The sequence below is a fragment of the Coloeus monedula genome (assembly GCF_965178545.1).
Source record: "Coloeus monedula genome assembly, chromosome: 4".
Taxonomy (NCBI): Eukaryota; Metazoa; Chordata; class Aves; order Passeriformes; family Corvidae; genus Coloeus; species Coloeus monedula.
The window spans coordinates 66810374-66837355 of record NC_138784.1 but is presented as its reverse complement, the minus strand read 5'-3'; the positions used below and the strand labels follow the sequence as shown (position 1 = coordinate 66837355).

General features: G+C 38.0%; 1 protein-coding gene across 4 annotated transcripts in view; it reads left to right on the top strand.

Annotated features, from left to right (window-relative positions):
• Nucleotides 1-26982, top strand: part of CACNA2D1 (calcium voltage-gated channel auxiliary subunit alpha2delta 1) — a 365472-nt gene that overhangs the window by 60958 nt on the left and 277532 nt on the right. For all 4 annotated transcript variants that reach the window (XM_082280237.1, XM_082280236.1, XM_082280239.1 and 1 more), the window contains exon 3: nt 6327-6443. In XM_082280237.1, coding sequence (XP_082136363.1) covers nt 6327-6443 — 117 coding nt within the window. The remainder of the gene's footprint in view (nt 1-6326; nt 6444-26982) is intronic.

Here is a 26982-nt window from a genome sequence, read left to right as displayed (position 1 = left end):
GTGATGGAAATGAGATTGGCATGTTCATGTCCTATGTTTGGGCCCTCAGCCAAGTTACCACTGCCTGAAGGAAAGGCTCTGTTGTTTTTTTAACCTGGGAGAATGACACGTTCAAAGCAAACAAACAAACAAAGAGGCAAAGGAGTTCTACTGCAGTTGAAAATAGTTCATTTTCTGAGTGTGATACAGCAGGAGGGCCATTTAAATAAATTTCAATGCTAGGGCCAGCCCCAGTGCCTGCCACAATATAGCAAGATCCATGTAATAACATCTTTCATTCTCTCTCAATTTGTGCAGAAGTGTTTGACTTGCCCTGGTGAGCTTTATAGGAAGCAAGGAGAATGTCTCTTTGTGTGAGATTTATAAACGTGTCCTTGAAGACTGAACAGAGAGGGGCACGTTCTGCTGAGGAGCTGGCTGTTTTTCTAATCTTTGTCACATTCAACTGTTGTGTTGTTTCACCTTAGTGTGACTCTTTCCATCATGTTCTCTCCCCTAAAACCTTGCAGTTCATTACGTCTTTCCTGAATAAAGAAGTGCATGACTATTGACTTCAGAAAAGAATTAAAGTATTTTTGTGCTATGACCTTACAGGTTTTGCTTAGTCATGCAATGAGGCTGTGAGAAGTGACAGGATTTTACTGGCAATTTGGAGAGCTTTTAGGAAAATGTTAGTGATTAAAGTACTAACATAACTAAGATTTTTGATGTAAAAACCTATAGAAACTTGCATTCATTTAGTTAAAGCAATTTAATAAATTGTATTCAAATTAGCTCTTCTTAACAAACCGTGGAGCCTGCCAAATTGTATTTTGAAAGACACATGAGCACACCTTTGCCAGTAAGACCCTTTATGACTATTTGAGATGAGCATTTGCTAATTTTGTTAGGCTGCTAGGTGGGAGGCTTGGAGAAGGAAAAGTTTGTCCCAGGGTGCCAAATCCTGAAGTATGTATCTTTTTCCTGTGTACTGTTGTGCTGAACTGCTGCAGTGCTACAATGAATTAAAGAAAAGGGTAGTAGGCAATAAATAAATTATGTACACACCTCCTAAATAATTAACGAGTATTAGACTGCTCCTTGGTAGTTGAGACAGTCTCACACTTCAGGAAAATAAAGAAGTGTGTGAAGTTCCAAGTAATTTCTGATGCTGTTTGTTTAGGAGCTTGTGGGATAAATCTTCCACTGGCAGTAGAAGCAGGGTAGATCAGTACTTGGAGCCCTACCACAGGTAAAACAAAGAAGGGGAGAGGGAAAGTCACTGACTCAGACCTATCTGGGATCTTGTGTGAATGTCAAAGGATTTGTTTTGGTTTTTTTGGGTTTTTTTTTTGGTTTGTTTGTTTGTTTGTTTTTTTGTTTTTTTGGTTTTTTGTGGGAGTTGTTTTGAATTTTATTTTTTTGAAATTACTGACAAATACAAGTTGTGAAGCCAGCCTCAGAGTCAGGGTTTCTTGGTGGTAGGATCCACGATGCATATTAGAAAGGTTTTAATAGTGCTCCTGTCTCTTGTGGTGATGATCTCCTTGTTATGTGATTCAGGCTTTTGAACTTTTCTGATAGCTGGTGCTGGAGAAGAAAGATTAAAATGATTATTTTTTCCTATGAATGTCCCACTGTACAACACTTCGATAGTCTGTAGCTTTCAAACCATTCAAGTTTGGGGATATGGGAATAACTTCCCTTTAGTAATTAGGTATGTGAAAAATGTGAGTGCTTTCAGACTGGGGTCTACAGGATCATACGTTTGCTGGAAGAACAAATTAGATTCAGGAATAAAAGTGCAAATTTTCCATTCAGGTTGTCAATCCCTTACCAGTATGGCTTACTGGAACTTTGCTCTACATTGAGCACAGAACAAGAAGGACAAAGACCTGTTGGAGTGAGTCCAGTAGAATACTAAGATGATTAGAGAAATGGAACGTCTCTCCTATGAGGAAAGGCTGAGACAGTTAAGATTGCTCATCCTGGAGGACTTTGGGGAGACCTTATGGCAGCCTTCCAGTACCTAAAAATGTCTACAAGAGAGTTGGAAAGGGACTTTTTACAAGGGCATGTAGTGACAGGATGAAGGGCTAGGGCTTTAAACTGAAAATCAATAGGTTTAGGTTGTCATAGGTTAGCAAGCATAGTCCCGGAAGGGGTGTCCTTGCTAAGAGGTGCTTACAGCTTCCTCTGGGACCTGACAGAACCTATCAGCGGCCAGTTTGAATATGGACAATTCTTTAAGCCACTTAAAGTTGTGAACACCTCTGTGATCCACATTTAAGAATAGGCAAACTCCCCCTCCAAGCTCTCTCTCGTTTCCGCTGCTGGGACAGGTGGCTGCGGGCCCCGTGTGGGGGCCAGCGGGCCCAGCCAGGCCCTGCTTGGGCCAGGCCGGGCCGGGCCACGGCCATCCTGGAGCCATGGACCTGTTCCAGCCATGGAACCCCCCCCACTGCCTTGCCGTGGGCAGCCGGAGCGGCTCGGCTCTCCCCCCTCTCCACTGCGATAAGAAAATTCAACATTCCAGCTGCAAAGCTGCAAGGCCGAGGTGAGATTAACCCTTTTACTGCTGTGAAGAGCTGAAACCTGAGGGAAGAGAGAGAGAGAGGAGATGCTTAAAGCTGAAATTCTGTTGTAAAGCTATGATATATCAGAGTATCCTGTTGTAATTTCATGAAGATATGGGGGGTGGAGTGTTCAGCTCGTAAGCAAAAGCACCTGCGCTGAGGCAGATGCTGACGCAGCTGTAATTTCATGAGAAGTTTGGACAGGGAGAGATGAACCAGATGAGGACTTTTGCTCCAAATGGGAAAGGAGAAAACCTCGGTTCCTAGAGATGCTCCCAGAGATAGTCCTAACGATGAAGATGAGGAAGACCCTTTGCTCCCAGAGAAGGAGAAGTGCCTCTGTTTTTTTTGTTTCTGAATGGCTCAACCTTAAAATTGTACCCCAAAAAACTTCAAGAGTGGACCCTTGAACATGGGAAAACCAATTGCTATCTGTGTGTGACCTTGAACAAGCTGCAAGTTGGGGGAAGGGACTCACACGCAGGCAGAGAGACTCCTCTTCCTAAATGGACTGAACAATATTTGGAAGTGGGCGGCTGTCTCGTTGTGATAATGTTTTCATAGCATGAGCAAGAAGAGACTTCTCTTTCTAAATGGACTGAACAAGGTTATTATGGAAGTGGTAAACAGACTGAACATCTTAAGGGTTGTCTTTTTACATTGTCAGTGGGAGAAGGGAGGAAGGTGGGGGGAGGAGGAGAGTTCTGAAGGTGTGGTATAATTTTTTTCCCCCTTCTTTTAGGTTTGTTAATAAACTTCTTTATATTCTTTCAAGTTTGGTGCCTGCTTTGCGTTTCTCCTAATTCTTATCTCACAGCAGATAAACAGTAATGAGTATTTTAGACCAAACCACTACAGGTAATAAGAAGACAATTTTTACTGTGAGGGTGGTGAGACACTAGAAAATGGTGCTCAGGAAAACTGTGGATGCTTCATTTCTGGAAGTGTTCAAGAAAAGCTTGGATGGGGCTCTGAGCAACCCAGTCTAGTGAAAGGTGTCCTTGCCCATGGCTGTGAGGTTGGTACCAGATGATCATTAAAGTCTCTCCAACTCAGGTCATTCTGTGATTCTGTGATTAAGTCAAGTAATTCTTATGGTCTTTTTAGCTGGTGGGGTGCAAAGCCATGTCTGTGTGAATGCAGTACATCATAACCTTCTACTGAGGCTGTTTGATCATAGCCTGCTAGAAACCAAATTTCACTAAGTGATTAAAAATATCAGGGAATCAGCACTACAGCACTCACCCTTATATATCTGGTCAGTGCAATCTCCAAGTCATCCCTGTCATCCATCTGCTTCAAACTTGCAGTACTTGAGGACATATTTCACTGTGCCTCTATGTGAATTTTCTTTTCTTGTGGCTCTCTTAGTGTTTGTTTATAATGTTGAGTGGAAAGATTAACTACTATGAAATGGCATTTTTGCAATGATCTACTGCTTTCTCTAAATTTTAGATTTTTTGCCTAATTGAAACTCCAAATGAAAACGGCTTATACTGAATTTTTCTTATTGCTTTCACCATTGAGTAGTAAATGAAGAGCAATTGTGTAAAAAAATCTGGAAAAAAAGAGACCAGAAATAATTGAACAAAGAAAACCAAACATTCAAATATTTTCACAAGCAAAAAATATTAATGCTTTAAAATGATTGTTAAAGCTATTATTTTTAAGCTTCTGTGAAAATTATTTTACATTTTTTAGCCCATTTGCAAAATCTTTTTCCATTCTTCTGTAAGTTTAGTAACTTTTGATTAAGGTGTACTTGATGCAGTCACAAATGAAGTTTAAAGAATTTGCTATTACATTTCTTTCAAAGTCCAAGACATCAACACCTGCTATATTGCAGTGTCTGTTCTTTGTGTGACCAGGGTAATTTGCTGACAATGCGAAAACCTGAAAGTTTACAAGATTTGATGGTCATTTCAATTTAGATGTTCCTCTGAAATTTCCAGTCTTGATTCAAACAACCTGGATCTATAAAACTGATTTCTACTCTTGCCTTGTCTGTAGGACTGGTCACTATAGTCAATTTAATTCTAAATAGTTTGCTGACTGCAAATTTAATGTTTCAGAGAAAAATGAAAGAAATTCTTAAGGGATAAATTGTAGAATAAAATGTCTTTCTTTCCAAATTTGTTTGATTAATAATTGGCATATAGGCCAATTCTACTATAAATACATGTCCTAAAAAATCCCCCCACCAAAATCCCATCCCCCCAAAATAAAATAAACCCAAAAACCCCACAAACCCCTGAAAAAGAGATTCTTGGGTTTAACCAGAGATAAACTTTTTGTGTGGCTATTTTGAAAATCAAGCACCTCAAAATATCCAAACTACAATATGAGTCAATTGGAATCTATCATCTGTTGCAGTAGTTCTCTGCTCATGGTAGACTGATTTTTTTAAAAAATAATCATTACTATATGAGGAATAAAGCTTATTCCAGTTGCTCAGTTACTGCTGCAAAGGAATTACTGTTCTTCTGAAGGAAAATAAACAACAAACCAAGACCCAACATAAATTTTGTAAAATTCATAAGTGATGAAAACCTATGGCAGCTTATGGGACATGCCTGATAAAAATTTACAGCTATAACTGTAGCTGTCAGAAAAGTTTTTGTGGTACTTATCAGCTACAAGCACTAGAGACATATTGTGGTGAGTTTTTTAAGGTCTCCATAGCATTAACTCGAGAAGCCTGGCGGGGCTGGTAGGCTCAGTGTGCTCGGCAGTTTTTCAGCTCTCGTGCTGGATGGCAGCCAGTGCATTAGAGCTGGACCCGTTCCTGCCTGTGCCTGGAATGACTTCCCGGGAGACAGCACAGCCCCCACCAGGCAGTGCTACAGAGGCAAAGTACTTGAGTAAACTCAGGCCATCTGTTGACTGCATAAATTAGTTTTCCCCATTTGCCCATCTAGCTATAAGGGATCAACTATTTTTTTTTTTTTTTTTTTTAATTTCCTTTTTTTCCTTCCAGATAATTTATTTTTTCTTTATTCAGTTCTAGTAGGATAGAGATAGGAAAATGCATTTTTTGCATCATTTTTCTTCCTTCCTTCTTATGGTTACGTGCATTTCACTGTAGTGTCTTTGATTAACAAATAAAATTATCTCCTTCATATACAAGTTCTGCTTTGGAAACAGTTAATGGCCCCTCAGAGATAACCTTTATTCATGATAGAGGAGAAACACATTTTTATTTCCCCTCTTCCCCCTCATCTTTTTCCCCATTTCCCCTTTTGTATTTTTGCTTTTCCCTTTTTTCCTCTTATTTTTATCCTCTTTTGCTCCTTCTCTTTCCTTGTGAATACTATCATATGAATAAATAGACAAGTGACTAGGCTGATTAAATTAACATAACTTAAATGAATTAATTCAATTGGTATGTTTGTATTTCAGCTTTCAAGGAAGAATTCAATCCAGCAATAACTATTTTATCTGTAATTCAGTGATTTTAAAGGATCTCCATTTTACTGCTTTCTTAGCACTCTGTGGGAATCAGATTCCTTGAGCATTTTGCAGTTGGTTACTTTATCACTAAAACTGGTCAAATTTGAAGATTAATTAAATGATTTTTAGTGTCAGCTTCTACCTCTCAGACAAAAAGGTGAAGTACTTCTTTCATAGGGCCCATTTGGCTTTTCCTAGCAGTAGTCTTTCTGAAGCTCCAGTAAGATCAGAGGATGTCTTGATGCCTCTTCTGTCAAGTCACTTGGCTTATTTTGAATGTCTGCTGTCATTTTGATTTATTTCCATTTTTTTCTTTTGCAGATTTATACAAAAAACACAGCATTGTATACTGTAGAAGCAAACAACCCTCGTCAGCTAGTGGAAATTGCAGCCAGAGACATCGAAAAACTTCTAAGTAACAGGTCTAAAGCCTTGGTGGTGAGTACTAATGGGTTAAGCTTTCTATTTAGTATTTTAAAAGATCTTTATTTACCATTGAAACATGTTTTCATTGTTATTTTTACTGCCTATACACATAGAGGCAGTGTCAGTGTGATGTGTATAAGACATGACATGTAGAAAGATGGCTCCTGAGTTCATGGCAAAAATGAGCTCGTTTGTTGGCATAGGGCAGATGTTTATAATAGTGACCGACAGATAGGAACCATGGCCAAGTAAGAAATCAAGTTATAAATAGATTGGAAAATATTCCTCTAGGTGACGCACATGAATGTTTATGACTTGAAGATCACTGTACTCTATAGTCAGTAATGAGCTTGGGGAAACAAGAAGCAGGGCTTTTTTTTCTGATTTGCTAATTTAATCTGTATTTCAATCATATTTTGTGTGAAGACCATGCTTCATTGTGACCTCACAATTCTTTATGCTTTAAGTAATAAGTATCTGTTTCTTTAAAGAGCTTTTGACAGCAGTCCCTTTCTCTTCTATCCTGTAAGACACCAGACCTGGGTAATTGCCTTGTATGGTTCCTACTCACATCACTCTTGCCAGTATAAGAGTTTAAAGTGCTTTTCAGAAGATACTGACCAAACATGCATGGAGGGATCTGGGTGGATTAATAAACATCCTTGATTCAGAGTAGAACTATTAGAAATAGTTTTAAAGGATGGAAAAGCAGACTGGATTTCCTTGAGCAATTGCATATCCACACAGGCCTGCAGATAAGTTTGGACATGTCATTTCAAGTGAAAGTGAGAGGAAAGAGGGATTCATTCACCTAACTGTAGACATCTACTCAGCTGGTTGCCGTAAGCTCCTTTTTTTTGTTCAGTGGAATAAAACAGGCACTTCTCAGTCAGGACTGACCTGACATTTTCTGAGTAAGACTTTAAGATGGGATGAACTATAGCCAAGAAGACCTTACTTCTCTCTTTCTCAGTTGGAGAAGCCTCAAATGTAAATGTCTATATTGTAAGTGTGTAAAGCTGGGGGAGATGAGTCCCACCCAAAGACTCCTTTTATCAGTACAGTTTCAAGCAGCTGAAGAATCAGCGTGAGTGTAAAACTGCTGCTGCTGTTCTGAGGACTCAGTTCTTGTAGGCAATGAAATTTTGCACAGTCTGTTGTCTGTTGCATAGGTACCACCAGAGGTACCCATTGTCCTGCCTTTGGTTCTTAGCAGGAGTTCATTCTTCCTGTTCCCATTGTTTACCTAACGTGCAATGTGCATCAGTGTTATCTGGGCCAAAGCTTCTCTAATTAATTCAAATGACTGGAAAATAAATTTGATTTTTTTTCTTGTTTTATGTTTTACCTCAGTGGGCGTGTGTTTATGTGGCATTCTGTAGACTTTGTATTACCATTGCAAAATACTGTAAGTCATTTGGATGTTGGAACCCTGGGTTTAGAGAATTTAGGTTTCTGTGATATAATAATATATATGTGTAACAGTATGGAGGATTTTTGGTGTGGATTTGTTCTTCTTTTCTCTTTCTTCTTCACAAATCTGAGTGTTCTGGTATAGGGTAAAAAACATATTACTTAACATTTTCTAATTGGGTGATTTGGACTTTAAAAGGCCTTGAAAGTTAGAACTCACAGCCATTTTCCACCTTGTTAACTAAGAGGCACATCCCGTACAGCTGTGCTATATATAAGAAAATAATAAACATCAGCAAAAAAGAAGAACCTAGCATCGTCTGCCTTTTAATCCAAACTCTGAGTAAAAGAACTTACAATTAAGAGGCAAAACAAAATCAGAGAAAATAACATTTGGAGACCTTTATGAATACACAATTTCCCCCACCATTTGTGCTTCAGCCCATATAAGATTGGTGGTTTTTAAGTTATTACAGCCAAATCTTATATTTTCTCAAGACTCAAGATTAATGTAGGGGTTTTTGTATGTGTTTGTGGTAGTTTGATCTTAAAATTTTAAGAAAATTAAATACGTATCTCATGCTTACTTTAAGAAATATTCCAGAACATTTTTTTGTGAATGTGGAAGAAAGGGGCTACCTCACTTTAGGCAAGCACATGGTCACATTTTGAAAAGGGCAATATGATTCAGTTTCCCAACGTAAAAGAAGACTAAAGTAGGAGCAGGATGGTCCTTTGGTCCAGTAGCTCCTAACAGCTCGGTTATTTATACTGACTTTTCTATTTGCAGTTATCCCAGATGTATACCAGAACTTTCAATGACTTTTGATTTTAAACCTTCCTATGTTTTTTTTTACACACAGGAGACACTCATTATCCCCTGCACCTGATCTATTGATTTCTACTAAGAGGATTTCTTTACCTTCCATATATATTTCTCTTTCTGCTTTTTTCAAGGACTACCTTTATGCTGTCAGTTTATAAATTTTATGTAATGAGGCTGAATTATTTATCTTGAATTTCAGTCTTCTAAAGTCTGATGGGTCACATTTTATCTGAAATCAGGAGTGGAGTTGAACAGAACTGTCACTAATGACTGCACAGAGGGTTTAACCATTAGGGCTAATATGACTCAAAGTGTTAATTAAGACCTGAATCCTGAAAAGAATATGATGCAAGAGCATCAGACATCCTGCAGTGATGCCTTGAGGAAGATGCCAGTGAATTACATCAATGATGTAAGCATCAAGAGACTAGCATACTTCAGGGATGCCATGGTTTCCTCTAGGCATGAGACACAACCAACCTTTGGGCAAGGTTATAATAGGCAAATATTAGTGATTTTTCTAACAATAAGTTGCCTTCCCCTGAGCCATAAGAGCACCTTTAAATGAGAAATATCTCTTGCATTCTGAACTATTTGTGTTTTCATGTAGCTTTTTGCTAGAAAACTCTCTAGCTATGAGAGTAAAATTACCAGGTAAATGGGTGTGAGCTTCTGTTTCACAGAAGCTTAAAACTGGTGGTTGAAATAGGTACCTAGCTGAGGAAGGAGAAAGGGGAAAGCCCTGATCTGATCTCATAGGGCTTTCCTGGAATACTGTTACTAGGAAATATTAGGCATAGACAGAACAGTTAGGATGAGAAGAAAGTGGAAAATTTTCTAGCAAAGTGCAGTGGAGGAAGAGAGTAGTATGATTAGGAAGGAGGGAGACAGGCAACAGCCTTCTAGTGAAGGATGTCAAAGATGGTCTTGCAATGGAGCCGGCTGTTGAAATAATGAACATTTCTTTTATAGTTTACTGCTGTTTACTATTGTGTATTTGCCTGGCCTAACCCTACTGAACATCCCCTATTTCAATATAATGGAATTCTCATATGCATATTGTCCTGCAAGGAACAAGGAGTTGGAGTCCTTGCATTCCTATGGGTCCCTTCAAACTCAAGATATTCTATGATCCTACAATGTCATGATAATACTATGGAGAAGTCAATATTCTGTCCCTGTGTACCTTACTGAATAGTGGGGTACAGAAGAGCTGTGCTACCACTGCAACCTGCAGCCCCAGGTGTGTACTGGCAGATGGGTGGAGGTTTCATTGAAAATGTATCCTGCAATGGCTATTGGCAAAACTCACAAAGCTTTTCCGAGGATACCAACATACAGTATGCCTAGCCCATTGGGCTGTCTGGCACCCAAATTGTTCATTTTTGATAGACTTAGCCTCTGTTTTAGCATTCCTACTGCATTTATGAGTGCAATAGGTTTCTGGAGCTGTGTAGATAATGCAAATAGATCATAATCTTTTCATTCAAATGGAAAATTTGGAAGATACTAATGCTTATTTGTTGAGTATCATTAGAAATACTAAAGAGAGTACCTGACACTGTACTGATGCCATGATGATTTTTTGCCTTTTCTTTTATACCCCTTTTATAGCTTTTTGTATTCTTAGTGTTTTTTGGCCTCCATTCTTAGACTTATTTTGTTAAGCTAGGAGGCTAAACATTTTAGAAGCCTTGTAGTTGAGGATCCGAATGCCCCAGACCCCAAGGTCCTCTCCAGAACACATTCTATAAACTAAGATAGAACCATCCAGGAGAAGGTTCCTTGGGGAAGGGAGCTCACTTGAGCCTCTGATTGGGGAATCTTTGATAGGTATGCTAATTAGTAAGGCCTATAATGTTGTACCAGATCTATTGTGTGTGTGCATTGCTGTGTGCATTTTGGGGCATTCCACCTGGACGTAGTGCACCTAAGGATCCTTAAAATAAATACAGAGGGAAAATCCCTTTTTCCCTTCTAACCATGTTTGATTCTTGATTTTAAGACCAGGAAAATACATCATTACTATATTTATAAAATATGGTTTGAGGAGATACAAATATTTCCTCATTGACTACATAAAATTAAACCCTTTTAAAGTCATTAATATACAAGATGGATTAATAATACTTTTTTTATTGCTCATGTAAAATACTGTAGTAATCTTAAGATTTGCAAAAATCCTAATTTTTTTTGGTCATACTTTAAAATTAGAAAGGGATATTTTAAATACTCAGTGCTTTGCCAAAGCAAAAGTTCTGGAGTTTTGTTTTCTGTTTATGCATTGTATCATGAGGGGAATGAGGTATAATTTTGTTTATATAACATATTCAACATATAAAAAGTAATATTTGGTCCAGTGCTGCACACCAAATTTAAACAGCAACTTCACTCCTCTGCAGTATGAAGTTGCAGCCCTTGGTCTTCCTCTCCCCATTGCTCAGTACATGTCAAGGTGCATCCTGAATCTTCTACAGCTGGCAAATCTGCAGTTTTGCCACTTCTCATTTTTGCTCATATATTTGAATTGAAGATAGTAAGCAATTTGTATCTCTTAGGTAGAAGAAAATTAAAGGAAGAAAATGAAGAATAAAGGATACCTAGTAACAGTCTTTTCAAGCCCAGACTGCAGAACTTTTAGGGAAAAGGATGAAAACATCCTATTTCTTGCTTAGCTAAGGTCCCATTCTGCATTCTGAAATCATTTAATATTTGGCTGTTTGTGTAATAGTTTGAGATTAATCCCAATTATCCTCCTATCCAAAATTAGAGCATATGCATATTCCCCTACAAGTCTTTTCCACAATAAAATACCTTTTTCTGGAAAGCCTCATTGTCAAGATCTTATTGTCAGCACTATGTTGTACATTCACGGTGCATTTATTAGCATCACTGCCCGCACTGTATGGCAGCAGCATAGCCATTTGTGCAAAGCAAACACTCAAGCTCCACTAAAATACATTTCACTGGAGAATGAGAGACAGTCATACTTTCACCGCCAAATTTCAGCCTATGATTTATCTGTTTTGCTTTGGGGTCATCTGAGTCTGCTTTTAACTAACTCATGTTAAGGTCGCTCAAGGGAAGGCTCTAGTCAGTACCCTTGGTTTCTTGAGCTGTGTGCAGATAAAGATGAATTACATGCACATTTGAACCTTATTGTCTAGATTTCTTCAGACATCTCAACCAGAGGCATAATATCTTCATTCCAGCCTCCTTGCCTTGATTTTGTAAGAAAACTGAGGAAGCTGAGTTTCCATGGAAACTGAGGCACAGATTGTGTGCTGGGAGACAGGTTCCCTCTACGTGCTCTTGGTAAATGTCCAAGCTGCACAACTGTGTCTCTGAATGAGGAGCTCAGAATGTTTATCTGCTGTTTTAGATGCAATTTCAACACAGCTGTGCAAGTGTGTCCAGATCTCTCAGTATTTCCCTGCCCGCCTGAAATAAGTCTTCAGCGTCTCACTATAAAACCAGGAAGCTTAAATAAACATGTGTTATAACATATTTCAAGATTCCCAGTCAGAGATCCTATGCACTTTAAATAGGGTTGGGAATTTTTTTGTAGCCTGAAAGACCTATAAAACTAAAATAAATTTTGTAGGTGTGCTTGGTACTACTTTTGAAAGGTATCCTCACTCTAACTTGAGTTTTGTTTTGATATCTAAAACCATTCTAACATCCTTAAAACTACTCTGTGACACCTACCTTCTGGTCTGCTAATCTTAAATTACCTATAGTAACAAGATATCTTTCCATACTTTAAAAATACTCTATAGATAAATTTGAGTTGTCCACTCATTTAGCAGAACTTTGGACATCATCTCTTGCTTTTGGGCTGTGTTACAACTCAGACACCATTATTCTGAGCTCCTCTAGGAATTCCAAGAGGCTTAAATAGTCACGTCTCAGAGCTGAGTCCTCCATTCCTGCATGCTAATCTAAAGTTTAGAGCTAATCACTCTGTGATGCCTTGGGCCAGGTCTTTAAACTGAAAATGTCTGTGAATACATGTGGATCCATATCTGGATATGGACACACTTTAACAGGTGTGTTGAAATTGCTTCCAAACTATATTCCAGTATCCCTTCAATTCCAAATGGTGAATTCATTTACTCTTATTCTCAGCTTGTGAGGGCTAAAGTCCTTGCCTGAAAATTAAGTCATTCTCAGTGGTGTAGTTTGGATTCTTTTAAAGTTGAGGGTAATCTGTGCTTGTGACTTCCCTCATCACTTTGCAAATAATGGCACAATAAAAATTGTGATTTTGTCAGTAGGAGACATTGATGAACTAGGTCTTGAGCTGATGGAGGAATCTGATGTTTCCTGTTAGTTATTATGCATGGGTGTGATATCCCACAGAATGCACAGAGAAAGGCAGAATTTTACCCTTGAATTGTGGTCGTATCAGAGGTTAATCAAGATAAAATAGCTTTGCCTTCCTCTCTTTCCTAGATAATATTAAGAATGTAAGCCTTTTTGAAAACTGCTTTGAAAACTGATTTCAGTACAAAAAGAAGCATCGCCTATGTCTTGGTAGATATGCTGCTATTCAGGTTTTTTTTATTTTCAGGCATTTCTATTCCTTTGACTCTGCCAATTACAGGCAGTGTTGGACAATTTTATTGCAAAGGGCTCAAGTTGGACAAATTCAGAGAAAGGAAATAGCTTGAACTGTGGTTAGTCTCCCAGCAAACAACACTTTCTGACGTTTTGTTAGTATTTTTTTGTTAGTTCTGTGAAAAGCTGAACATCATAAAGGAACTGGCAATGGACTGTGTGTGCTGGGTTGTTTGCCAAAATAATTTCAGGTATGACTTCTAAGAAGAGGAAGTCTAAAAAGTTGGAAAAGAACAAAGTAACTGGAGTAAATTACCAGTCAAACAAATGAAGAAAGTTTTTTCTATGCATGTTTTTGTGTCATGAACACAGGTTTTATATTAATTTCACTCTAACATATTAATTTTCTCTTTGAAACTGTTTGGTTGTACCTGTTTCTTCTCTTTATTATTTCAAAATATTTTATTTTATTAACTTTAAATTTCAAGTTGAGGGTGTCTCTTTAGCTATAGTAAAAGATTACACAAAGTGTGTACCAGCATCATAAAGCAAATGTCTTTAATTGCAATGATCCTCCCAGAAAAATGCTTACATTTTGGAAAAATGCAACTAAAATACACTGTTCTCTGTGCAAGGAGTGAAAGATCATGCATGCATACCATGTTTTTACATGAAAATATGTCTTCATCCTTTAACTCTTTTCTGTTCTGTATGTGCCAGAATTTTACAGTGTTAGGATGCCAGGTCTATTCACATGTTTACTTTTTGTATCTCCAACAATTCTCTGCATCCTAAGTAACTCACCAAGGTGAAAAATTTTTAAATTTTATTTCTGGATGCTTCCTGTGAGTATTTAAAATAGACATTGTCATCTCCTTGTTGCAGCATTAGATTTAGATTTCAGTCCACGGCTGGAGCTGGTCTAAAGAGCTTCTTCAGATATGGCAGGAACTTTTCAGGTGAGTTTAAGACTAATGCTTTGCTATTTTTGAAACTACTCTCACTGGAAATTTACACACTAGCAGAAAAACTTCTACATCTGCTCTTTTAGACTACAGTACTGAGTCTATTAGCCTGTATGAACATTGTTTAAATCTCCAGATGTAAATGTAGTCTATTTTAAAAGTCAGCTGTAGTTGCCGAAGCAAATGTGTTTTGGAATGACAGCTAGTGAGACGCAACACTTGTGAAGTCAAACATTTGTCAACTTGTCCATGTGTCAGATGTTTGAATTTGTTTTTGCTTGTCTTGCCTAGAGTCTTATTTTATTAACCGAAATCCAGGTTGTGTGGATGCAACATTACGCCTCAGAGGATAGATTCACATAACTCACATACCTTGCAAGGCATCATAAAGTCTGGAAAAATAAATCAGTGTGTTTGCAGTGAAAGTTCTTATGAATATTGCCTGTTTCCATGCTTTTCTTTCCACGGTTGACTTGGTTTGCCTTCTGCAGATCTTGTATTCTTGTTGACAGATGAGGGGGTCATCCCTCCAACTTGCCATGTCCTTATAGATAGCTGCAGTCATCATTTTGATTTTTGTGGCCCTGAACTGCACAAAGTGCTGCAATGGCATCAAGTCTGCAAGCTTAGAGAGACACCTGCTGAATCTCCATCCTGCCAGCACAGTGCATTGCACTTGGAGCTTTAACTGAGACAAAGAAAGCTAAAAAGAACTTGTGGCAAATAATATTAGTTGATGATCAGCTTCACAGTTTGACATTTCTTCTTCCTTACACAGTAAATTGTCACTGTTAGCATAGTTTTGTTGCATTCACATTTCATATGGAGAAAAATAAGGAGCATTGATATCTGTAGCAGTTCTTTCCTGTTTAGATCCCTTTATATATTTGAGTAAAGTCACTTACAAAGTAAATGGCCATGGTTGATTTTGCAGAAATTTTTTTGCAGATTTTTTTTACAACCTGTGAGAGATTCTTCATGGGCTCGTTACAATCAGGTTTCTTTGTCCAGCTTTATGGATACTGAAATTTAATTTGTGAAAGATGTTCTGCAGGCACATGGCCTCATTAATGCCAGCATCACCCTAAGCTGGAGGTTCGACTTAGGAGCTGTGAAAGGTGAAATACTGCTCAAATAAGTCTTGATTTCTTTTAGTTTTAAAGTTACTTTTTCCGCTTTGGAAGCTCAATATTTAAAATAAAACAATGCAACCCAAACCTCTGTAGTTATTTTTCTTGGATTAGTTCCAGTTTTTGCCTCAAGGGCTTTGCTAGCCTTCTTATCCTCAGGCAGCTTCTTCTCCTGAAGTTATTTTTGTTTTCCTTGTATGAGCTTCTGCCTGATTTTTGTGGCCCTGAACTGTACATAGTGCTGCAATGGTGAAGAGAATTTTTTTCTTCCTTATTTCTTGGTCTGATGACTTCCATTCAGATCATGCCCAAGAAACACATTTATGTTTTTGTTTGTTTGTTTTGTGTGTGTGTGTGTAAAACTGTTTTTCTCTGTGGATAGTTGAAAATTTTACAGAAGAATTATTTTCTATGGTACATCACATTTTTCAAATAATAATATTTTATAGTAGTAGTTTAATTTGCAAGTGTTGGCTTCCATACCCGTGTGCTGTCTAGTCAGCCCATTCAAGACTCTTTTTTTTCTTCAGTCACTACACATAAGTTTTCAAGCACAATAAAATCAAATTAAAAAAAAAATAAAATCCTCTGTGAAATGAAAATTCCACTCATTTGCTGAAAGCTCTATTAAACATTATGGAGAAGAACGAAGTGTAAGTGTTGTTTTCAGACATGCAAACTTGCATTATGCATAAACTATGGTACAATAGTTGTGTATTGTACACAATCCCAAGCCTGCATTATGCCTGGGTTAAATTTTGGGCTCTTTATCGTCTCTGGTCTTTCAGAATCTTTGCTTTAAGTGCATTGATACCTGACTGTATGCATGATCCAAGTATTTGTCTCAGAGGAATTCTTTGTACCTTTTTCTTGTCTTTTTCCACATTCTCCATATTAAAAGTTCAGATTAGATTGTGTTGCTGCAGCATCACACTAACTCATGTTGAATTGTTTACCCCATTCGACTTTAAATACTTTCCAGGCTACCTGTGTCTGAGTCAGTGCTTTTAAAATATGCTATGAAATCTGTACATTCCTAGGTTAGAGAGTTTTAGTTAGTTCTCAAAACATTTGCATTGTAATTCAGTTCAATTTTCACTTCAGAGGGCAGAATTAAAGCAGCAATGGAGAATTAAAGCTATATTGTTTAAAATGCAACCTTTTCTAATTGTTATGTACATGCCCTGATAAAATGCTCAGATGTTTTTTCCTGCCTTTTTCTAGATCAAATTTTCAGTGAGATTGAGCTGAGTGCAATAATCTTACTCTGTGGCGCCAGAGTAAGATTAAATTTAGAAATGCCAGTTTTGACTGATGAAGTATGTAAAAGCATCAGACTTTCAACTTCAGTAGAACTTTTACTGCAATAAAAAACTGTTGAAATGCATAATGGACATCAGAATCTGTCCTTTGCACAACCCACTTTTGAGTTGGTTGCTGGTCATATGATTTAATAAATTAGCATTCAAGAATGAGTAGTTGAAGAGTATGTTCTTTCAAACAGGCTTCCTAATTTTTTTTTTTTCCTTTCTGTAAAGGGTAGTGTTTTCTGAGTGTTATGGTACCTATCTACAGCATGGCCATAATGCTTATTCTAGAGCTGAAGTATCCTTAAATGTGCTGTTAGGTCTGGATAACAGTATGTGTCCAGTAGTGTAACAAATTTCCTGGAATATTTGAGTTTTACTTCACACCTTTTGGTAGCACATTTTGTGCCAGTATTTCAGGTACATGGTTAATTGGACCCCTCAGGAAGGAGTGCAGGTAAATCTGGGGCTCTTCCAAGTAAGCTTTAAAGGGATCAGATCAGCTGTTCCCAATCCTTGGAAACAGCTTGCTGCAGAGTTAGTTAAGAAGAAATACTGAGCTTCATGAAAGTATGAAGCAGTTTCAGGGAGTGTGTTCACCTGGCATCTTTCTTTCATGCTTTTCTTCCTTATCAGTTTAAGGTGCCCACCTGTCACCTTTGCCGCACCTTTTGGGCTTTGTAGTGAAATTTCCATGTTAAAACTTTCCTTAAGAGAGCTCCTGTAGTTTTCGTTGCAACGTTGACTTTTGATGTACTTGTTAGTACAAAAGGCAAAATTCCAGAGGAGCCCAGCAAGTTCTTTGTATCAGAAGTCTCAGTGGCAAAACTTAAAAAGCAGAATATGCTGAAGGAAAGCATACTGTTTTTTGCCATTTTCTCAAAGTCTTAACTTTCTGTGATCCAACTGTGAATTTGCTGATAAACAAATGTTCACCTTCAAAAAGCTTTTTTAATCAGTAGAGGCTGAGGTACTCCACATGTGTTTTATGTTAATCTTTTTGTTGGATTAAAAGATTCCCTTTGATGGGGAAGCTTCAAGAAACAAGGTGATGACACATTTTATGATGTGTCAATGGGATGAAGATATGGTTTCTTCAAAGTCCAAGGACTACCCAGTAACATTTTTCACCCCCTTTTATGAAGCTGCTTGACAGGTACAAATTCATGCTCTTCAGCTAGATTCCTAAAGGGATCAGATTTATTATATATTGGGATTTGATTTATGAATTCCCTTGGAGGTGGAAGGGATCCTCAGTGGCCTCTGTAAATGTGTTTACTTGTCTCTTCCTAATGCACAGTGGGATAGGAGACCCTGTGTGAGCTCCATAGACTGAAAAGTCTCCCATGGATGCTTCATTTTAACACAGCTGACTGTTTTGTGGAGTCAGCTAGGTCCAAATTCCACCTTTGGCATTTGGACATATGAGGAGAACAGCCGAAGGACAGCTATATATGTGTGCTAAGCACAAGATGTCTTACATAGATGAAACTGAAATCCTCTGTCTGGAGCATAGCATTTGTGTCAGCGTTGAAAGATGACACTTTAATTTCTCTAGGATCAGAGACTGAAATCTTCTACTTAGGATTGGTAGCTACAGAGATCTTGTGTGTGTTTTGTTTTGTTTTGTTGTTTTGGTCAGAGGTTTTTTTGGTAGCTTTTCTTTTTTTTATGTTTGAGACAGGATTCCATAACTCAAATGGCTGTCTAAGAAATCAGGGATCTGAGATGAAATTTATCTTCAGTCTGAGATAATTTACATTTGTCTCCTACTTCCTAAAAGATTTCTCTGATGACTTAATTGCAAGCTAGACGGAATGAAAATTCCCTACTTGTCCTTGGTTATTCCTTCATCCTACCAGTGCTGAGCCAGTGTGAGGATTGGAGGATTCACAGAACTAGGAGGCAGGGTAGCACAGGAGGCTTGGATCTTAGCTTCTGTAACACAGTTATGAGAGTAGAATATTTTCCCATTGGTCTTTTAGTGTTTCAAACATCATCACCATCTTCTTTATATCCAAGACACTTCAAAAAAGTGTGGCAGTGGGTCAGGAGGCGTGCAAGGCAGAGCACCTCAGCGTTAAGCACTGCAAATGGGTATTTGGAGCATAAGTAACTGCTCTTGCACTTCTACTATTGCCCAAATGTCAGGCATACATTACCTATGCAAGCCTCTGCTCAGATTCTTTGAACCTTTGATGTTAGATTTTCCCCAAGTAATGTTTTTTTCAGGCTACTTTCTCCCTAGACTGGTTCTGGTCTTTTAATTTCTATTCTTTAAAAAATATTATTTTATTCTTTCCCATTATAAATTATGTCTTTTATGCCTTCCACACTGTATTTACAAAATTCTGCTAATATTTTGCAAACACAAAGCCAGTCAGTTTCTTATTTAAATTTGAAGGACATGGTCTTTGTCAAACAAAACCACCATTAGTAGAAAGTGTAGAGCACTAGTTCTCAAGGGAGGGGAATGAATCCCCAAGTATGTTTCAAAGATTTGCATTAGATTTTGACTGTCAAAAAAATTCATTTTTATTTAATATTATTTTTTTTATGTTGTTTAAAAATCAATATTGACTTGAAAGTAGTCTCACAAACAGAAATCATTTAGAAGCTACTGCTGTTAGGTGATTACAAAATATAGCACAAAAACAAAGTGTGGTGATATGTAGTTTAGCTATGAGAATATACAAATTTTGTAATTTTGTATAATAGTTCTTTTATGATCTGTGTCGCATAAAAAAGCGGTTTGAATTTCTAGTGGGGTTTTGGGTGTTTTGGTTGGTTTGTTTGCTTCTTTTTATTTTTCTTTTTCTTGTCTTGTTGGTGTCCATTTCATTCCTTACAAGCTGAAAGAAATGCATTGTCTGAGGTTTTATCACCGTGCCTATGTTTAGTTAACAGTGACATCATTAACGTATTTCAAGCCTTTCTTTTTTAATAAGAGAAGTTCAGCTAGTCTTTAGGTTCAGTATACCCTGAGAATAATAGTGCTTTTTTATAGAATTGTTAGGGGATTTAATTTATTTTCAATTCACTATTTCTTATTAAAACTTCAATCACCCTCCGCTTGATTGTAATTAAAACTGCCCCTAGGCAATAAATTTTGTTCTATGCAAATATGACAGATATAATTATGGAAGATCTAATTGTTCATATATTGCTCCTTTTCATGTGGTGTTAAAATAAGTGATGAAGTAATTAGATTTTTTTCCCTTTAAATATCAGAACAAAAAAGAACAACAGAATTTGTACTTTTCCGTGAACCTGGGTTCATAATGCACACTCCTGATTCTGTGAATTCTGAAATTATCTTCAGACCAAAGATAGGAAGTTCTTGATTTGTGTCCTCTTGAATTAGTACAGGGAAAATGTTCCTGTGCAGTGGTGGGCTTACAAGAGCAGTGTGAAGAAGAGCAAGGGCATCTGGGTCTAGTCCTGGAGTCTGGCAGGTCCTGTGAGGTTCAGTCCTGGAGTTTGGCAGGTCCAGTGGTGTTCCCCTGTAGATTATTCCATTAACGTTTTCATTACATCCAGTTCTGACATTCCTGAGGAAAAATGCATCTTTCTTTACATTTAGTTAACAAGCCTGAAATTCATCAGTGGTTATGTTTCAAGAGTATTATTTTATTTTGTGGTGCAACATGTTGCAGATGTCAGCAGGTTGCACTTCACTACGAAGTGGGTTTTTTTTGAGAACTCACCAAAACTGAAAAGGTCCTTTAGGTCTTGCCCTCTTGTACAGAAACCCCTTACATAATCCTTCAGCTTCAATTGCTACTTGCACGCTGGCAACAGCCATGTTCCTGCTCCTTTGCTCGTTATGCCATCTCCAAGTTGGTTTGTGTTACAGCAGCAGTGACTCACTAATGCTCAGTCCAGTGGAAAGTACTAAACAGACAGGCTCTGCTGCTAAATTCAGCGGCTATTCCCCGAGTACCTCGTCTGAGTCAGAGACCGTGGAGCAGTGATTTTGTTTTTGCTGGATGTGTTTGGGCAGATGGTGCAGGAGTGGGCGGCTGTAACGCTCTCATTGCTGAGCAGGCAGTGAGCAATCCCCCTTGACGTTTGTTGTGTCACTTCCCCCCCCCCCCCCCCCCCCCCCCCCTTTTTCTTTTTTTTTTTGGTAAAGGTTTGCATGTATTCTGGAGTTGTCAGGGTGTATTTATGTTCTAGCAGGTCTTTAAAAAAATTAATGTGAGTGAACAGAAAATGCTGGAGGAGCATGTTTAATTGTTCCCAAGGTGATAAAAGCAGATTGAGTTGAAATCCTAGGGGTGAGTATTTTCAGGTCGATTTCAAATAGAATCAGCCTTTAGCAGCATAGAATATACTGATGTGTGTAAACCATGTGGTCCCACCAGGCATTTCCTCAGCATTACCAATTCCTCTTCTCTTCCACAGCATTAATGACATGCCAGACTTCCCACCCGGTCAACAGAGCTGTGCTTCCCTTCTGGCCCCTCAACTCTTCTTCCTCCCCCCACTTCTCTCCCCAAAGCCTGAGTGCATCTTAAGGGTATTCCTTTCATAACCAGTGGAGGGAAATGGAAGTCTAAGGACTAGTGCATGGCATTTTGCAATTCTAGGAGCAGAATTTCATCTCATGACATGTTTCATGGGCTTCAGTTCCACGTAAAAAGATGGAATCATACCTGAACGTAATATTTTATTAGGTATAAATATGTGCCTGTAATGAAAGTCAAACAACTTCAAATTTAAGCTTCTAATCTGAAAGTTTCCATTAAGAATTTATTGCTATTTTTTCTCCCAAAGTAGAAGTCCAGATGGTGTAATTTTACCCTCAGTTATTGTTTTCTATATCTTCTAGTTTTTTCTGTATATTTTCCTTGTACTCTGTATATTACAACCTCAAGTGTTTCATTTTCAATATGCATCTTAATTTTAGGCTTTCATTTTCTAAAGCTAGTGCTTGCTACAGCCAGCCTTTTGATTTACTAAGAATGTAGTAAAGAGGTGACTACGGAGGATGAAAATGAGGATGCAGTCCAGCTTTCTACAGTGGTATCAAAAGAGTTTATATGGAATGGAACTAGTGCTACTATAGCCTTGTCAGATTGTGTGGATCTAAACTGAACTAGTGGTTCAGAATTTTTATATATATCACAGAATCAGCTGAGTTGGAAGGGACCCAAAAGGATCGAGTCCAGCTCCCAGCCCTGCACAGGACCCCCAAGAGTCCCACTATGTGCCTTAGAGTATTCTAATGCTTCTTGAACTCTACCAGGCTGGTGCTGTGACACACATTCTTTAGAGCAGGTTTGAGCTTGGAAGGCTTGCAAAAGTTGCTATAAAAAAAGCTCATCAACTTTGTGCTTCTCTTAGCTTCATCACAACACAATACTGTGATTGTTTTTTTCTGATTCGTGGGGAGTTTTTTTGGTCTCAGTATTTTGTAACACTGTGAATAGTTTCATTAATTATTAGTAAAATTCTTGGTTATGCTGTTTAATTGAAATACTTCTGTTAAGACATCCTCACTGTCGTCTCAGCTGCAACTACATCTGTGTCAACTATTTGCCATGGTTTAGAATTTCCAGGAAGGACACAAAGGTGGGAGAGATCTGGGAACAAGATGTGCTTTTGCAGAATGCTTGACTACATGCTCTGATTTATTATTTAGCTGTGAGCTATGTTCAGTTCAGCAGGGGAGCTTTTCTTCCTGCAGTCCCATTGAGATCTCTGTGTGTCAAGTCACTCTTATGCAGTGACTTGGACATTGTTCCTACTCGTATCCTGCTACTGCTTCAACAGAATGTATTTTCAGTGGCCTCAATGCCTAGAAAAGACTGTTCTACATTTTGTTTCTATGCTCTCTGATACTTAGTATGTTCACACAAACATTAAACTGCCAAAAATGCTAGTAAAAACTGTATACATAGAAATGCACAGTTTAAGAAGTATTGAAGTTAAACTTTTTTTGATCTGCACTGAGAATCATTACAACATATACATAAAAGTCTGGCTCTGATATTTTCCCGAGCTATTTTTTTATCTGCAGTTGTAATGGAAGTGATAAAAATGGAGCACTACAGTAAAAGACATTGGAAAACTTTTGTGATCAGCAAATAAATTCCATTGGCAAAGGCTTGGCAACTGCTTAGAAACTGTCTCTAGCTGCTTTCTCAGCCCTATGAGCAGTGTTGTGAGAAAGCATTTCACAGCAACCCACAGCATATTGAAGGTAGGAGACTCAGATAACCTGACAGAGAGGAAGATTACAGATACTTTTCAATTTCTCACGTTTCTCAAAATGAATCCTGATATGGCACCTGTGTCAGTACTTGTGCTCCTGCTGAACCATTGCTATGTCATGGAGTCCAAGTGTGATGTATCTCTTGCCTCTGCAATACATTTTTGAGCAGCATGCAAGAAAGTATAAATCCCTGACACAGTACATGCCAGTAACAGGTTCATTTTTACAGCACTGCCCATAAGATATCCTTGAGGTCACTATGTTTTCCCTATCTCTTAAATGTTAAATACAAAATGATAAAAAGGCCTGTTTCATGATTTATTTTGCTTACATTAAGTTTCATAAGAGAAAATTGTGTAGTTTAAGCTAGGAGTCTATGCTAGGCTTCCTCTGTGCCTGTTGGAAAACAGGCTCTGCCACAATGGAGTGGAGGATTCATTTCACTCTTTCAGTCCCTTTGGTGCTATTTCCTCTTTTGCAGCAGAGGAAAACATAGGATCCTTTTAAATTTCTTCACAGCTTGGCTCCTTCTTGCTCATCTACCTTGTGGATTATTTTTTTTAATTCCAGCTGTGACCTGCAACCCTTTTGCACCCCTTACAAACCCTTATTCTCTTTGAAAAGTGCAAGCTCATATGTTCAAATACAAATACAAATTCTTTCATTTATTTGATGGATTTTCCAAATTTTCAAACATTTGCAACCCAGGATTAGTTTTCTTTTGCATCTTGATAGGTAGTGGGCATCATTCACATCTATAAAACGCCCCTATGCTCAGTAGGTTTTCCACAATTATATTTTCCCCTATCCACTGAAAATGAAAGCTGTAAAGTCCTGCCCGTCAGAGATAATTCCATCACTGGCAGAACCAAAGGAAGCATTCTCTTGTGTCCTCACCTATTGACTAAGAAAAATGTTGCCAATTACAACAGATTTTTCATCTGCTATAGGTTTAACTTGAATGTGCTTCTTATGTGTAGGTCTGGCTCAAGGCATTTTTATGACATCTTTGGACTTCTTGGGAGGTTTTTTGGTATATATTTATAGGAAATCAACCATTTGAGGTGAATTTAGAAGACTGAAAAAGATAGCTCAATTATCTTCTTTGTGAGCTGCCAAAATCATACAATATGTCATGGAATTGTTTGGGTTGGAAGGGACCTTAAAGATCATCTAGTTCCAAACCTCCTGCCATGAGCAGGGACACATTCCACTAGATCAAGTAACATGGATTTTATTTGGCCATCCCCTACAGATAGTTTTCAAGAGATTTTCATGGAAGAGCGTTCACCTGCAGAGTCTAAAAAGAAGGGCCAAAAGATGTTTAGCAAGATGAAACTGTCACATATGCAAGAAATTACAGAATGGGATTTTTAAAGCACTGAAGACAATTAGACCCTGAGTGTCCTCCTTTTCAGCTGGAGGATGGCATCCAAGATCTTCTTACATTTGTGTATATATCACCAGATATTAATCTTCAGAATCACTAATCTTGAAAATCTGACCCAAGATACTTCCCAGGAAGAAGTTGTAGTCACAGAACAGGGAGAGTTTATTCCCATTTTGAAAATAATAATGGTTTTCAGGAATTTGCAGTTGCATTTTAATTAAGTGCATGGAGCTATTGGATGTATTGTAATCCACTGGTACTACCTGTGGCATATGTTACCATTTGAGAGGTAACATATAATACCTGATGAGAATTTTGGTTTTCAATCCCTCCTGAAGCATGCAATCCACCATGTGGATGGTGCGGGGAAGCATCTTGAACAGATGTTCTGGTCTGAAAAGGCAGCAAACACACACAGAAACACAAACAAGGAGTGTTCAGCAGGGATTTCAGCTATTTGAGCTGGAATGGATGAAAACATCCATGGGGCAAACACAGTAACAACTACTTCATATTGAAAAACAACAAAAAGAAAATCTTGTCTGGATCTGCCTGCTTTATAGGAACATAGCTAATAGCAAATTAGGCTCTTTAAATGTACCATGGACAATCTAGCTGTGGCAGGGATGCAGGAAATCAGAGAAGGCTGCACAGCCATACACTAATTGATGTGCACGTCAGGCCCTGGGGACTTTCTCTTGAGGCCGTGTTCTGGAAGCTGAAAGATGTATCCATGCTTATTGTGGGTGTTCTCAGATGAAGGTGGTATTTTGGTGAAAAAGAAAAAACAAATCAGTGCATAAAGGACAGGCTAAGTAAGTAGCCAATGAGTTGTAAATTAGTTGACATTTTGATGGTTTTGCCCTTCTCCCTCCCAGTTAGCCAGGCTGTCACTGCTATCTCCCCGTGCGGCCCTGCGAGCCGGACGTGCTGTGCTGTGCACCTGTAGGTTGGTCAGATTGCCCCAAATTACCCTAAGGGACATCATGCCATCTTTTTTTTGGAGGGAGGGGAGGTAGGATTGATCTCCATGTTCAAAATCAGAGCACAGCAAGTATTTCTAGCCATTTTTTCCCCTCGTTATTTTTCTCTCTGTTTTTCTTTCTTTTTCTCCTCTGTCTTGGAGGGGTTTTTTTTGGTGTTTTTTTTATCCTGTGGTGGCTCTGACAACACTCAAATGGATATTATCCAGCCTGAGGACTGTATTTCCGTCCTACACCATTTGTATTTTTCAGATTGCTCAAAAATAACTTTAGAGAGTGCATATGGGGAAAATTAGCTAATATTGTCATTTGGATGTTTCTCTTTATTTTAGGGAATAGAAAGAGAAATGGCATGTTCCCCTAAATGCACACTTGGATTATATATTTTTTTGTGTGTCTAGTATGAGCTTATACAATGAGGTATTGTTGAAGAGGAACAATACTTTTCACTCCTGTAAATGATTTATATGGTTTGTGAAAGCCCCTAATACTACAAGCTGCTAATTGATTAAAAAAAAACCAAATACAAAGTTGTTATCCCTGCAGCAATTCATGCTCACTTTTGGCAATCTTATATAAAAGTAAAAACCTTGAATGTTGTTTAATTGAGGCAAGTATCTGGGTTCTGGGAATAAAACAGACCTTTGCAACAACACCAGAGACCTTCAGGTAATTTGTTTACCTTCTGTTCATGGAAATCAAGGAGCAGCATAATCATTAAAAGGATGAAGTGCGTTCGGACAACTGAAACAACAGTAAGATGCTAATTAAAGAAATTACAGAAAAGTGTCATGCAGTGTTCTTTTGTTCTATAGAGGAATTCAACCTGTAGTCTTTTTTTTTTTTCAAAAGTAAAAGTCGCATAAGAGATTTATTTTATTAACATAGGAGTTAAGTAAATAGAGAATCATGTGGCAGAATGGCAGAACACCTAACTCTTACACAACAGTGGTTTTATATATCAATCTCACATTAAATATAATTAAAATTTGTCTCAGGGGTCTGCAAACTACCAGAAAGGTAGAGAAAATAAGCAGAAGAGAAGCCAGAAACATGGACTGAAAGCGAAGAAGAAACTACAAAAGGAGGTTGGCAGCAGTGGTGGATTTGGGTAGAAACAACAGTTAATTGGTGTGCAAAGAGAGCAAGATGAGACTTGAAATAGGAAAGATCAATCCAAAAAGATGAAAGAAAAAGAAGAAAACACATATAAATTGATTATTTTGTCCATGTTCATAGTTCTCTTGATCTTCCTGTTCTGTCTTTTATAACTGATCAGTAAATGATTCTTTATTAACTTTTGATTGCAGACTTAAAGATTTTATGAATAACTTTGGGATCTTGAATTTAGAAAGAAAGCAGACTTGTGGCCGTGTACATAAACCTTAGTGAGATGGGCTTAAGATGGGTGAGAACAAACTATAAAGTAATTTCTTTGTGGCAAGGGGAAGGGTTGGTGGTGGTTTACCTGCAGATTAGCAACCAAGGGATTTCTGAAGACTCCAGATCAGAGAATGCAGATCAGCAAACAGTTGAAAATCTGGTATTGAGGAACTGATGCCTGAAAAAAATGCTTTGCATATCAGAAAGACATGCCATGATGGTTGACTTGACTGATGTAGTCTTCATGGAGGAAGATGGATGATGGAATTATGTGGTTTCTGTTGGCATAGAGTAGATATTCTCTCTATTTTTGTTTCTTGGTTAGAAATTGAGGAATAAACCCAGTTTTATAACCCTGTAGGTTATGGATTTTT